This window comes from Alligator sinensis, unplaced genomic scaffold (assembly GCF_000455745.1).
Source record: "Alligator sinensis unplaced genomic scaffold, ASM45574v1 scaffold107_3, whole genome shotgun sequence".
NCBI classification, from domain to species: Eukaryota; Metazoa; Chordata; order Crocodylia; family Alligatoridae; genus Alligator; species Alligator sinensis.
This window is the reverse complement of record NW_005842578.1, coordinates 709,086-720,559: the sequence shown is the minus strand read 5'-3', so window position 1 is coordinate 720,559 and position 11,474 is coordinate 709,086. Positions and strand designations below refer to the sequence as shown.

Below are 11,474 nucleotides of genomic sequence, written 5' to 3'. Positions count from 1 at the left end.
TCGGGGGCAGGAGCGGCTGCCGGGGGGCGGCGGGGGCCCTTCTGCTACCCGCCAGCCTGCGGTTGGGGCCCCGGGGCCAAGCTGGGCCGGGGCGATGCTGCAGCCGCGGGGCCGAGGTGCGGGTGTCGGCCCACGTGCCCGCTGGGGCTGCTGTTGTGGCAGGGGGGGGGGGGGGGGGCGGGGGGGTGTGTCAGCCTCCAGGATCTGCGCATCCGCTGGGAACGGCTCCAGGGCCCTGGCGGGGGGCTGGGCCTGCACTGCCCCTGCCTCGTCCTTCCAGGGACGGTGTCCGCAGCAGCCTGCCGCCGGGCTGCCCTGCCAGGGCCATTCCCCAGCCGACTCCATGCACATCGCACAGGCTTGTTACCCCTTTGGCCCTGAGTCCAGCCCTTTCCCGCAGGGCTGTGCCCATGACCCGGGGGCCGCCGGGCTTTGGAAGGGCTGAACCCAGCAAGGCGTGAAGGATGGAGGGCTGGGCTTGGACCTCTGAGCTTTCCATGCCCCTGGCCTGCAGCCTGGGTTGACTTTGTCAGGTCAAAGCTTTGCTGTGAACTGTATTTTTTTACTTAAAATTAAAAATGCTTTTACTGGCATGTGGATTATGTGTGTGAAGCCAATGAGTCACACATTTAAATGCATTTAAATTGAATCTTTTTTGCATCAAGCCAGCACCTGAGCAAGCCTGTCCCTCAGCCAATTCCCTACCCTCGTGCCAAGTTCCTGAAAGATGGAATAATGCAGGGAGCAAACGAAGGGTACCATTAACACTGATGCAATAAAGTAATGCAGGAAAATTACCCCAGGTGGTGTCCGGGCAGGCCGCGAGGACGGGACGAGGGTGTAGGGCTGGCAGCGATGGGCGGTGCGGAAGCAAACCAGCTTGGTATTGCCCAGCGGTGCAGAGAGGCATGCGGCTGCCGCACGTGAGCTCCCCGTTGGCCAGGACCCCTCCCGGCGCACCCAGGACACCACCAGCTGCAGGTTTTCTGGCAGAGGCTCGGGGAGGAGGTCGGTGCCTCGGGCGACCGTGTCCGGGGACCTGGAGGCAGAAGCGAGCCATCCCTGAGCCCGCAGGCTGCAACGCCAGGCTCGCAGGGCGGTGCACACGTGCCAAGGGCTCCACTGGCCCAAGGAGTCGTGTCCTGCCCTGGGCACCCCTGGAGGTGGGAGCCGACGGGGGCTCAGATGGGAGGGGAGCTGCAGAGCGGGGCCTGGGCATTGCTGCCGGGTCCCCGCGGTGACAGCTGCCACCCTGCTGAATTCACCCCTTTGCCAAATGACTGAATAACGAGGAGCCTGCTGGGGCTGGACTCGTTAGCACGCATCGTCAGGGAAAGGAGCTTGCCGGGGAGAAGGCAGGCGTGCTGCTGGCCCCTCCGCCTGGCACAAAGAGGGTGCGGGGTACCATCGGACACACACAGGACGGGCAGGGGGGGCTTAGTGACAGATAACAGGGACAAGGCAGAGTTTTTTGCCTCTGTCTTCTTAAATACGAACCTGGACAAACCCTCAATGTGCATCACGGACACCAACAAGGGGAACATCAGCGACCGACGGTCAGTGCCGACACGGTAAAGAGACACTTGAGGGACTGGACGTGTTCAAATCACCGGGACCGGAGGGACTGCACCCACGGGTAATGAAGGAATTAGCGGGGGTCGTGAGAGTTTTTTGCCTCTGTCTTCTTAAATACGAACCTGGACAAACCCTCAATGTGCATCACGGACACCAACAAGGGGAACATCAGCGACCGACGGTCAGTGCCGACACGGTAAAGAGACACTTGAGGGACTGGACGTGTTCAAATCACCGGGACCGGAGGGACTGCACCCACGGGTAATGAAGGAATTAGCGGGGGTCGTGGCTGATCCACTGGCAAGGATATATGAGCACTCATGGTGCTCGGGTCAGGTCCCGGAGGATTGCAAGAGGGCTAACGTCGTCCCAGTCTTTAAGAAGAGGAGGAATGAGGACTTGGGGTACTATACACCGGTCAGCCTTACATCTTTCCCTGGGAAAATCCTAGAAAAAATTATCAAGGAGCACGTGTGTGGGAGCCCGCTGGCTAATGTGACGCGGAGGGGCAACCAACATGGGTTTATAGCAGGCAGGTCCTGCCTGACTAACCGAGTTTCCTTTTATGCCAAGGCCACCAAATGTTTAGATGCAGGAGTCGAGGCGGATGTTATCTACCTGGACTTCAGGAAGGCCTTTGACACGGTATCCCAGACCATCCTTATAAATAAACTGAGGGGATTTGCCTTGGACGATTACGCGGTAGACTGGGTAGCAAACTGGCTCAGGGGTCGCACTCGGAGGGTGGTGGCGGGCCGGTGTCAGCCTGCGAAGATGTGGGCAGTGGAGTCCCCCAGGGCTCAGTTCTGGGGCCGGTGCTGCTCAACATCTTCATCGGCGATCTGGACAAGGGGGTGGGAAGCACCCTGCCCAAATTCACAGACGACACAAAACTACGGGGTGCAGCTAACACCCTGGAGAGGGGGAACCAGATCCAGGCCGACCTCGACAGGTTGAGGAAGTGGGCAGAGAGCAACAGGATGCAATTTAATAAAGACAAGTGCAAGGTGCTGCACCTAGGGAGGAAGAACTGCCATCGTACCCACAGGCTGGGGGGTGACCGTCTCAGCTCCACTGAGGCAGAAAGAGATCTCGGAGTCACGGTTGACCCCAGGATGAACATGAGTCGTCAATGCGATGAAGTAGTCGGCAGAGCCAGTCGCACCTTGTCGTACATCCGTAGGTGCTTCACAAACAGGTCCAGGGAGGTGATCCTCCCTCTACGCGGCACTGGTCAGGCCACAGCTGGAGTACTGTGTCCAGGTCTGGACACCGCCATTCAAGCGGGATGTGGACAACCTGGAGAGGGTCTAAAGACGAGCCACTCGTCTGATTAGACACCTGCAGGGCAGTGGGGTCCCGCAGGGCTCGGTCCTCGGCCCCGCCCTGTTCAACATCTTCTTCAGTGATTCGGATGAGGGGGTGCAAAGCACCGTGTTCAGATTTGCTGATGACACCAAGATGTGGGGGGATGTGGGCACCGCCCTGACCGTGAAGTAGCGCCTCCTGATGTCCAACTTGAACCTTCCCTCCGCCAGCTTGTGACCGTTATTCCTGGTCACTCCTGGCGGCGCTCGGGGGAACAGGGACTCCCCCAGTGCCTGTTGACCCCCCCTGACTAGTTTATAGCAGGCCACAAGATCCCCCCTCAGCCTTCTCTTGTGGAGGCTGAACAGGTTCAGGTCCTGTAACCTTTCCTCATAGGGCCTGCCCTGCTGTCCCTTGATCATGCGAGTGGCCCTCCTTGGAGTCAATAATGACTCCAAGATCCTTTTCCACCTCCGTGCTGACAAGAGGGGAGTTCCCCAGCCTGTAGGTATGGTGCCGGTTCCTCCTCCCCGGTGCATCACCTTGCACTTGTCTGTGTTGAGCCCCATCCTGTTCTCCTCCGCCCATCCCTGTAACCTGTCAAGGTCCGACTGTAGCCTGTTGCTCCCTTCTGTCGGGAGCCCCGTGGCCATCAGGCAGCGGAGGTGGCGGGAAGGTCCACACGGGTCGGCCCAAACAGCCGTGCACTCACACGGGCTCTGGTGTCCGGCTGGCACTGGGGGCTGTCCCACGGGAGACGTGCAGGGGCCATCTGCTCTGCCTCCAAACTGCAGCGGGGAGCTCGCTGGGGACACCCCCGCATCCCCGAGCGGGGCACGGGGCCGGGGCCCAGCGGCAGCTCCGGGGGCTCAACAGGGGCTCCAGACCCGCTCTGCGCCCCTGCAGGCGGGTTGGGGGCCCGGGGCCACGGCCCCTGCTGCAGGCCCTGTGCAAGGTCAGGGTCCAGGCAAGCGGCAGCGATTGGCGCCCCACCCACGCCCTGGCCTCTGCTCCAGAAACGAAACTCAGCTGCTGCAGCAGCCGGTCCCAGCTCCCCTCACTTCCACCTCCCGTGCCGGAGGAAGCAGGCAGCAGGCATGGCTCTCCAGCAGCCCATCATGAACCCGGTGAGTGCCCGGGGGCTCCTGGCACCTGCCCCCTCCAGCCCTGGGGCCTGTGCCCCCAGCACAAGGCTGGCTGCCTGTGGGGGGGCCCCAATGACCTGGGGGCGATTTTTTCCAGACCATCCCCTTCTCCGGACCCATCTTTGGAGGCCTGGTGGAGGGCAAGATGCTGCTGATCCAGGGGCAGGTTGGATCCCAGGGGAAGAGGTGGGTGCTCGTGCTGCTCTGGCGCCCGGGGAGAGGCGTCACTGTTGCTCCCGGGCCCAGCTCCGCCTGGCCCCGTCCTGCATCCTCTCGCAATCCCTCCCGCCCCTTCCTAGGACTGCGCCCCCCAGCTCCGTGTCACCGCCTAAGGGTCCCAGCCCCCTCCTCATTAACCCCCACTGGGCTCCTTCGTCCCCTCCACCCTCCCCTGACTCCCCCGTGGCTGCATGGAGCATCACGGGGACCCCCACCCCCCCTTCTGCACTGAGCCCCCTGCCTGGCGCAGCAGCTCCTTGGCTTCATCAGAGCTGCCAGAGACCGTCAGACCCCGGGTCCCTCCTGTCCAGCTCCCGTGCCCCACGCAGCAGAGAGCAGGGTGGGTCTGTGCAGGGCTTTCCCCTGCTCCTCTCTCCCTTGCAGCCCCCAGAGTCCAGGGAGCTCCATTTCAGCGAGCGTGCCCCTCACTCGCCTGCGATGCCCCTTTCCTCCAGCCATGTGTCCAGCCCCATTGCAAACCTGGTTAAACCTGCACACGTGGTAGCCCTGAGCTCTACCCTATCACTACCCCCCAGGTGAAATGAACTTCCTTATGGCCGTCATATACTACCAGCCTGCTCCTTTCACGCCATGACCCTTCTGGTGCGAGACAAGAAGCCTTTGCTTCCCTTCCCGTCTCCATTTAGTTCTGTAAACCCTTCTCACGCCCCTCTCCCGCCAGCCCCACGGCAGATGCAGCCCCACGTTTCTGGCAGGAATGGGGGCTGCTCCGCCAGCACTTTCCTAGGAGAGCCACGCTGATGCCGCTCTGAGCATGGGCAGCAAACGCTGCTCCTCCCGGCACAGACAGTGCCCAAGGGCTGCCTGTGCAGGTCGTGTCCGGCCCCCACCCCGCCAGAACAGTGCTGGAGAGCTGGTTTGGCCCTAGAGACCCGTGGAAATGGGCCCGAGGTCCTGGCACGGCAGGGTCTGAGGTGCTGCGCGTGTCCCTTCGTGCCTGACCCGCGCAGCCCCTCGTCTTGCAGAAAGCAGCCAAAGCCTTGCTGGCACCCTGGCCCGGTGCTGGCAGCCGTTCACCCTCCCAGGGAAACGTTTGTCTGCCTGTCGCACAGGAAGTCCTCTGGCTTCCGCTTCTGGGCATTGTTCCTGCTTCGCCTTTGTCCCAGAGCTGCAACAACTCCAGTGCTTTCTCTCGGGGAGCTTTTCTCCCTGGCCACCTTTTCTATGTCCTCTGGGAAGCGCGGGCCCCGTGCCGGGGTGCCGATTCCAGCACCGGTCTCGCCCCGGTGCTCCTGGTTCTGCACCAGGCGTCAGGGTTTTTCTTAAGCCTTTGTCAGAGGTGTTGGGGTGCATGGCTGCTTCGACAGGGACAGCCCCGCAGGGTCCTGGCGGGAGGGTCTTGCCCCTGCACTCGGGCTCAGACGGACGCTGCACCGGGGCAGGAAGGGATTCCCCCCCTGCTCAGACTGGTCCGGCCTGGAGGGGTGCCTCCCTCTGCCGCGGGGGCACGGCCTGCGTCTTTGAGGCATGTTGACAACTTGTACGGCAGCAGGACGTGGTTGCTGCAGTCCCCGTGCTTTTGCTGTGCCAGGTTCCTGTGTGATGCCTTGCCTTGCCTCAAGCTGGGCGGCAGCTTCAGTAAAAGGTTCGATGCTGCATGTGTCTGGGCTTGTTTGGACGGGGCTGATCCTGCTTCGGGCAGGGGTTGGACTGGATGTGACCTCGGGAGCTCTCTCCCAGCCCCACGGCGCTGGATCTGGAGAGCGCAGCAGGGAGCCCCACGACGGTGCGAGCGGGGAGGCCGGCCTCGTAGTGAGCGGCTGGAGGAGATCCGTCTCCCCGGTTTGGCCAAAGGAGGCAGCGGGGGATTGACCTGCGATGCAAACACTTGGGCAGGGAGGAGACGAATCCAGGGAGACGGGGCTTAGCGGTGGCAGGAAGGAGCCATTAGCACGACCGAAACAGCCACAAACACTTCTGTGCGCAAGCACACGTGCACAGGAACACATGAATACATGCAAGCGCAAACACATGCACATGCCTGCAGGCACACGCACACACAGGCACGCGCGCATATATGCACACACTTGCGCGCACACAAGCAGAAGCACATAGACACATGTCCGTGACCACATACATAGGCTGTCCCACAAACATGTGAGTGGGCACATCCCCCCACCCCATGGGCCCGTGCACATGTATACTCCTAAGTACACTCAGGCACACGACCCACCATCTGCCTGCCCCGTGTCCCTGGGGGCTCCCTGCGTGGCGGGGGTAGCCCAGTGCCACCTCCTCGTCCTGCTGCAGGTTCGCAGTGAATCTGCGGTGCGCGAACAACGACATCGCCTTCCACTTCAACCCGCGCTTCGACGAGAGCTGCCCCGTGGTCGTGTGCAACACGGAGCAGGGCGGGCACTGGGGGGCCGAGGAGCGGACCTACGTTATGCCCTTCCAGCGCAGCACCTATTTTGAGATGATCACCAAAGTCCAGGGCCACTGCTACCAGGTGAGGCCGCGGCTCCTCCTTGTGCCTCCCCCGGGGCCGGGGCCCCTCGCACTGGTGACCCAGGCCAGGGCGCGTGACGAGCGGGACAGCGCCGGGGCCCACAAACCAGCCCTGCTTCGCTGGCGCGGGGGGTCGGAGTCTTCGACGTGAGGACCCGGACCTCACCCCGCGCCCGCCCCGCTGCAGGTGGCCGTGAATGGCCAGCAGTTCCTGGAGTACAGGCACCGCGTCCCCTTCCTCAGCGTCCAGATCCTGGAGATCAGCGGGGACTTGACCGTGAACTGCATCAGCTTCACAGGTGCTGGGGTGAGTATCGCCCCCGCGCTGCCCCATGCCACAAGCCCCCGGGCACAGGGCTCTGACGTGCTGCATTTCCATGCATCCAGGTGAACCCGGCGTGCGCCCCTCCACCATACGGGATGGTCCCCGGCAGCGTGAGTACCCCCAGGGCTGCAGGGCTGAGAGGCACTGCTCCGTGACAGGGCCGCGTGGCAAGTGAGAGACCCGTGGCTTCGGCTCCCCGCGCGGCGGAGCCGGGAGGTCTGTCCCCGCAGGCCTCCAGTGTGATTTTCCATCAGATGTTTGGTCCTCCGGCTCCCGGCGTGAGTACACGCAGTGCCTGGGGCCGGGCAGGGGGAGCGGCTGGTGGGAGGCTGTCAAGGCTGCAGCCTGGGGAAGGCCCCCAGTCCCAGGTCCTGGCGTTCGCTGCTGCAGCCTGTGCTTGGAGAAGGGCCTGGGCCTCTGTGTGCAGTGCTGCATCCCCAGAAAACTCACTGGATCACTGCAAGAGACCCGCAGCAGGAGAAGCTGGAAACAGGGATGGCTGCCCCATCCCTGAACGCGTCCTCGCTATCCCGTCCTGTCCTCCCGGGTCTCTGCTTGCCGGCCCGGACTCGGGGTGACTTAGGGAAGCCGGGGGATATAGAGCTGGAGCCCTAAAGTCAGGGGCAAAACACCCACGGATTTCCACATGACCGGAGCTGTGCTGCGGGGTGAAACAAAGCGAGAGCAAAGCCCCCGCCCAGCCCCGAATTGGGAGGTCAGGGAGACGCCCCCGGGGGCTGGCCAGGCCCTCGCTGTCTGTGCTGTCCCGTCCGGGCGGTCTCGGGGGCTGGCTGCGGGGAGAGGCCGGGCGTGGACCAGGTGGCTTGTCCGGGGGGTCCTGCAGGCCGCGGGCGCGTTCCCCTCCCCGTCGGCGCCGTGGTGCTGCTGCCCCGCGTGTCCAGGGCCACGTCCCGCCACAGCTAACCTGCCTGCTGCTGCGCTGCCCCCCGCCCGGCCCTGCCGCGCTGTGACACCAGACGGACGCCCCTTTCCCAGGCATGGCAGTCGCACCCGCGGTGCACGAGTGTGCAAGCATGTAACACGCCACTAGAGCAGAGTGGGTTTTCCTTGGCCGAGCAGCTCCGTCCGGGGCGCGAGCTCTTGGCACGGCGGAGCGTGGGAAGCAAAGGGGGCCCTTGGGTCACGGCAGCGCTTCCCTCCCGGGCACCGGGATCTCGCGGCCGCGCAGCCCCGGCTTTGAGCTCTTTCTGTTTCCACAGAGGAAGAAGGGAAAGCACCGCCTAGGATGGGCCCCAGCGGCCACGGTGCAACACCCGGCCTGGCGCCAACCCCCCTGCCACGTATGGCTTGCTCTAGCGCTGCATGGGGCGGCTCCTGCCTGTGCCGCTTTGGGGCACGTCGGGGAGCCCGACCCCGGGCAAGCTGCGGGGGCAGAGCCAGGGGCGCGGGGCCAGACAGCCCTGCTGGGCTGGCGGTGTGCAGGGAGGCTCGGGGCAGGGGCCGCTTGCTGGGCTTGCTGGGCGGGCTGGCTCTGGTGCTGTCCTGGCCCAGGGCGGGGGGTGAAGCCCCGGCTAGGAGCTGGCCTGCATGGCTGCGGCTGCTTTCCCCTCCCTGCCTCCGCGCTGCCCTGTCCCCTGGCTCCCAGGACATCTTCCAGGCCTGGGTTCGGGTCCCGCAGGCAGCGCCCACCTCCTGCCCCGAGTCGTGTCAGAGAAGGACAGGGCCAGGTCATGGGCATCCCCCAAAGGTGCAGGCCCCGGGGAAGCTCGGTGCCAGCCCGCAGGCATCTGAGCCTCCCATTGCCGTGAGCCTGGAGTCACGGGATGGGCTCGGTCAGACGCCGGAGCCCGGGTGCAGGTGCAGGAGCCGCCGGAAGAAAGGGAGCATGGGGCAGGATCCCCCGCGAGGCCGACAGGATGGTGGTGGGAGCATGGTGGCAGGGGCAGGCTTGGCCCCATGGAGGTCTTGGCTCCGTCGGCGCCGCGCAGGCTCACCCTGACCCCTCTCCCCTTTGTCTCCGCAGCGCAAGGGCCCTGTGACCGTGTCCAACCCGGTGAGTACACAGCTGGCCGGGGCCACGGTGCTCACCCGTGGGAGCCTGACAGCGGCCCCCCATCCCTGAGACGCTTCAGGTCCTCTCGTCCCGCCCGCCTCCGGGGCCAAAGCTCCCGGCTCTGCGTGGTGGATGGTGCCAGGGATGGGCGCACGGCTGCCCAGCGAGCGCTGCTCCAGCGCCCAGGGGCCCGGGGAGCGCGAAGCCTCGTGTCTCAGCTCCCACGAGCCCGACGCGGCGCCTGAGCCCCGTTGCAGGGGCTGCTCGCTTCCCGGTGCCACGGCAGGATGTGGCCCGTGGCCAACAGCCCGAGCCCGTTGCTGAGGGCCTGGGCCCGCCCGGGGCGGGTGCCAGGGCTCGGTGGCCCCTGCTCAGCGCCACGTGGTCTGAGACCCCCGTTCTCTCCTCAGTGTGTCCCGTTCCAGGCCGCTCTCCTCAGGGGCCCCCACACGCCCCTCAAGATCACGATCGTGGGCAACGTGCCCTCCAACGCCAACAGGTGGGTGCCAGCGCCGGCGTGTGCCCGGCTCAGCCCGGGGACAGGCTCATGCATGCCTAGTCTGTGCCGACGGGGGACGCCAGGCTGGCCCCTGGAAGAAACTATGCTGCGGGCGTCCGAGGAGGACGGGCCCGGGACAGGCGCTGCCAGAAGCCGAGGGCAGGAACGCCTCAGGCCCGGGGCCGGGAAACGGCCCCTCCGGCTGCCCCCGTGAACAACCCCGTCCCCTTCCCCAGATTCCACGTCAACCTGAAGAACGCCCTGACGGGCAACACGGCCCTGCACATCAACCCCCGGCTGCGGGAGGGCGCGCTGGTCAGGAACACCCAGACCAGCGGGTCCTGGGGCTCGGAGGAGAGGCACGTCTCCACCATGCCCTTCGCGGCGGGGCAGGCCTTCCAGGTGAGCTGTGGGGCCCCGGGGGGCTCAGGCCCCCACGAACAGGCGGAGGGGGCAGGCGTAGACACGAGCTCTGGGGCGGGCTCCAGAGTGGGCAGCGTCCTAGGGGCACAGGCCCCCCCAGGATGTCACCAGCATCGAACCTTCCTCCGTCAGATGGAGATCAAGGGCATGGCCACCTGCTACCAGGTCATGGTGAACGGGCGGCACGTGTTCGACTACAACTACCGCATCCCCGACAACCAGGTGGATCAGATGGAGATCGAGGGGGACGTGGGCGTCTCCTACGTGCAGTACTGACGGGAGTCCCCGCACGGGGAGGCCTTGGCCCCGTCCTGCGACCAAACCCGCGTGGCCGGGCCGCAGACCTCTGCCCTGCGGCTCGCGCCATCTCGGTGTGGGGCTGCAGGGGCAGGAAGGGCTTGGTCGCCCCTCACTTCCTCCCACGTGAATTTGGTTTGTAGAGCAGCTTCTCTCACACTCCCTGCTTGGCTTTCAACCGCGTGAGCACACCCTGCTCTGCACCGGCCGTGTGGGCCTCGGGCAACCCTGACGGCAATAAAAAGGCTTGGCAGCAAGACAGTAAAGGACATCTCCGCTCTGCGTGTGGTTAACAAACCAGCCTGAAATCGTCTAGAGAAGAGGAGACCGGGGGGGGTTTGACAGCAGCCTTCAGCTCCCTGCAGCAGGTTGCAAAGAGGATGGAGCGGGGCCGGTCTCAGTGGGGGCAGACGACAGGACAAGGAGCAATGGGCTCCGGCTGCAGCGAGGGGAGTTTAGGTTGGATAGCAAGAAAAACTCTCGCTAGGAGGGTGGAAACAGAGAGGTGGTGGGATCTTTATCCTTGGAGGTTTTCAAAGCCCGGCTAGACAAAGGCTTGGCTGGGATGATGTAGCTGGGCTGGTCCTGCTTGGAGCAGGGGTTGGACTAGCTAGTGGCCCCTGCGGTCCCTTCCAGCCGTCACTGTTTATGACTCTGTAATGGGTGCTGGACCCAGTCCGGCAGGCAGACCGGTAGGCCGCAGGGGATGCCGAGTAGGCACGTCACCCTGTGCTAATGCTGCCCACGGGGGTCCGGCAGGGGTCTGCTCTGCCCAATGCCATCGAGTATTTTTACTAATCACCTGGAAGAAAACGGGAGACCAGCAGAGAGGGCAGCACGGCGTGGGGAGAAGCACTGGAGACAGGTCAGGGACGCGGCGCCATCAGCACCTGCCCACCGGGACAACAAGCAGTTTGGAGCTAACCCCAGGACGAGGGAGGCTGGTCGCGGGTGCAGGGAGCAGGACGGTGCCTAGACGTAGCCGTGTCGGGGCCTGGCCGAAGCACGGCCCGGGCCCCCGCAACACCAGCAATGGCCGTGCCCGCGCCCAGGGGGGTCTGCAGCGCGGGGCCGGGTCCACACAGGCTGCGCCGGGGAAGGGACTTCTCACCTCTTGCCTGGGTGCAGGGGCCGGCGACGGGACGCACACGAGCAGCCCCGGGGAGGCCAGAGCCAGGACGTCTCCCGTCCCCAGGCCCC

The 11,474-nt window shown here is 64.8% G+C and overlaps 2 protein-coding genes across 3 annotated transcripts in view; one reads left to right on the top strand and one right to left on the bottom strand.

The window, feature by feature from the left end:
• The first annotated feature begins 3,905 nt into the window (after positions 1-3,905).
• Positions 3,906-10,539, top strand: LOC102368226 (galectin-9-like). Of its 2 annotated transcripts, XM_025214336.1 has the most exons (11): positions 3,906-4,010; positions 4,126-4,214; positions 6,519-6,717; positions 6,904-7,023; positions 7,104-7,151; positions 7,272-7,319; positions 8,262-8,342; positions 9,026-9,055; positions 9,466-9,554; positions 9,791-9,956; positions 10,110-10,539. In XM_025214336.1, exons 1-11 carry the CDS (start codon positions 3,981-3,983, stop codon positions 10,251-10,253), a joined length of 1,044 nt encoding a protein of 347 aa, XP_025070121.1. In that variant the 5' UTR covers positions 3,906-3,980; the 3' UTR covers positions 10,254-10,539. The 2 variants fall into 2 exon arrangements, with proteins under 2 accessions (XP_025070121.1, XP_006032584.1); XM_006032522.3 differs by lacking the exon at positions 8,262-8,342.
• GPR4 (G protein-coupled receptor 4) overlaps positions 10,429-11,474 on the bottom strand; it is a gene marked incomplete at its 5' end in the record, with an annotated part of 3,270 nt that continues 2,224 nt past the window's right edge. Inside the window, one exon of the mRNA XM_006032554.1 lies at positions 10,429-10,502. Coding sequence (XP_006032616.1) covers positions 10,429-10,502 — 74 coding nt within the window. The remainder of the gene's footprint in view (positions 10,503-11,474) is intronic.

What these genes read in the sequence shown, in the direction of transcription:
- LOC102368226 (XM_025214336.1), top strand. Translation starts at nt 3,981, where the DNA reads ATGGCTCTCCAGCAGCCCATCATGAACCCG. An exon ending in TCCAGGGCCACTGCTACCAG is followed by an intron (nt 6,718 to 6,903) that starts GTGAGGCCGCGG and finishes GCCCCGCTGCAG; the next exon opens with GTGGCCGTGAATGGCCAGCA. An exon ending in GGCGCCAACCCCCCTGCCAC is followed by an intron (nt 8,343 to 9,025) that starts GTATGGCTTGCT and finishes TTGTCTCCGCAG; the next exon opens with CGCAAGGGCCCTGTGACCGT.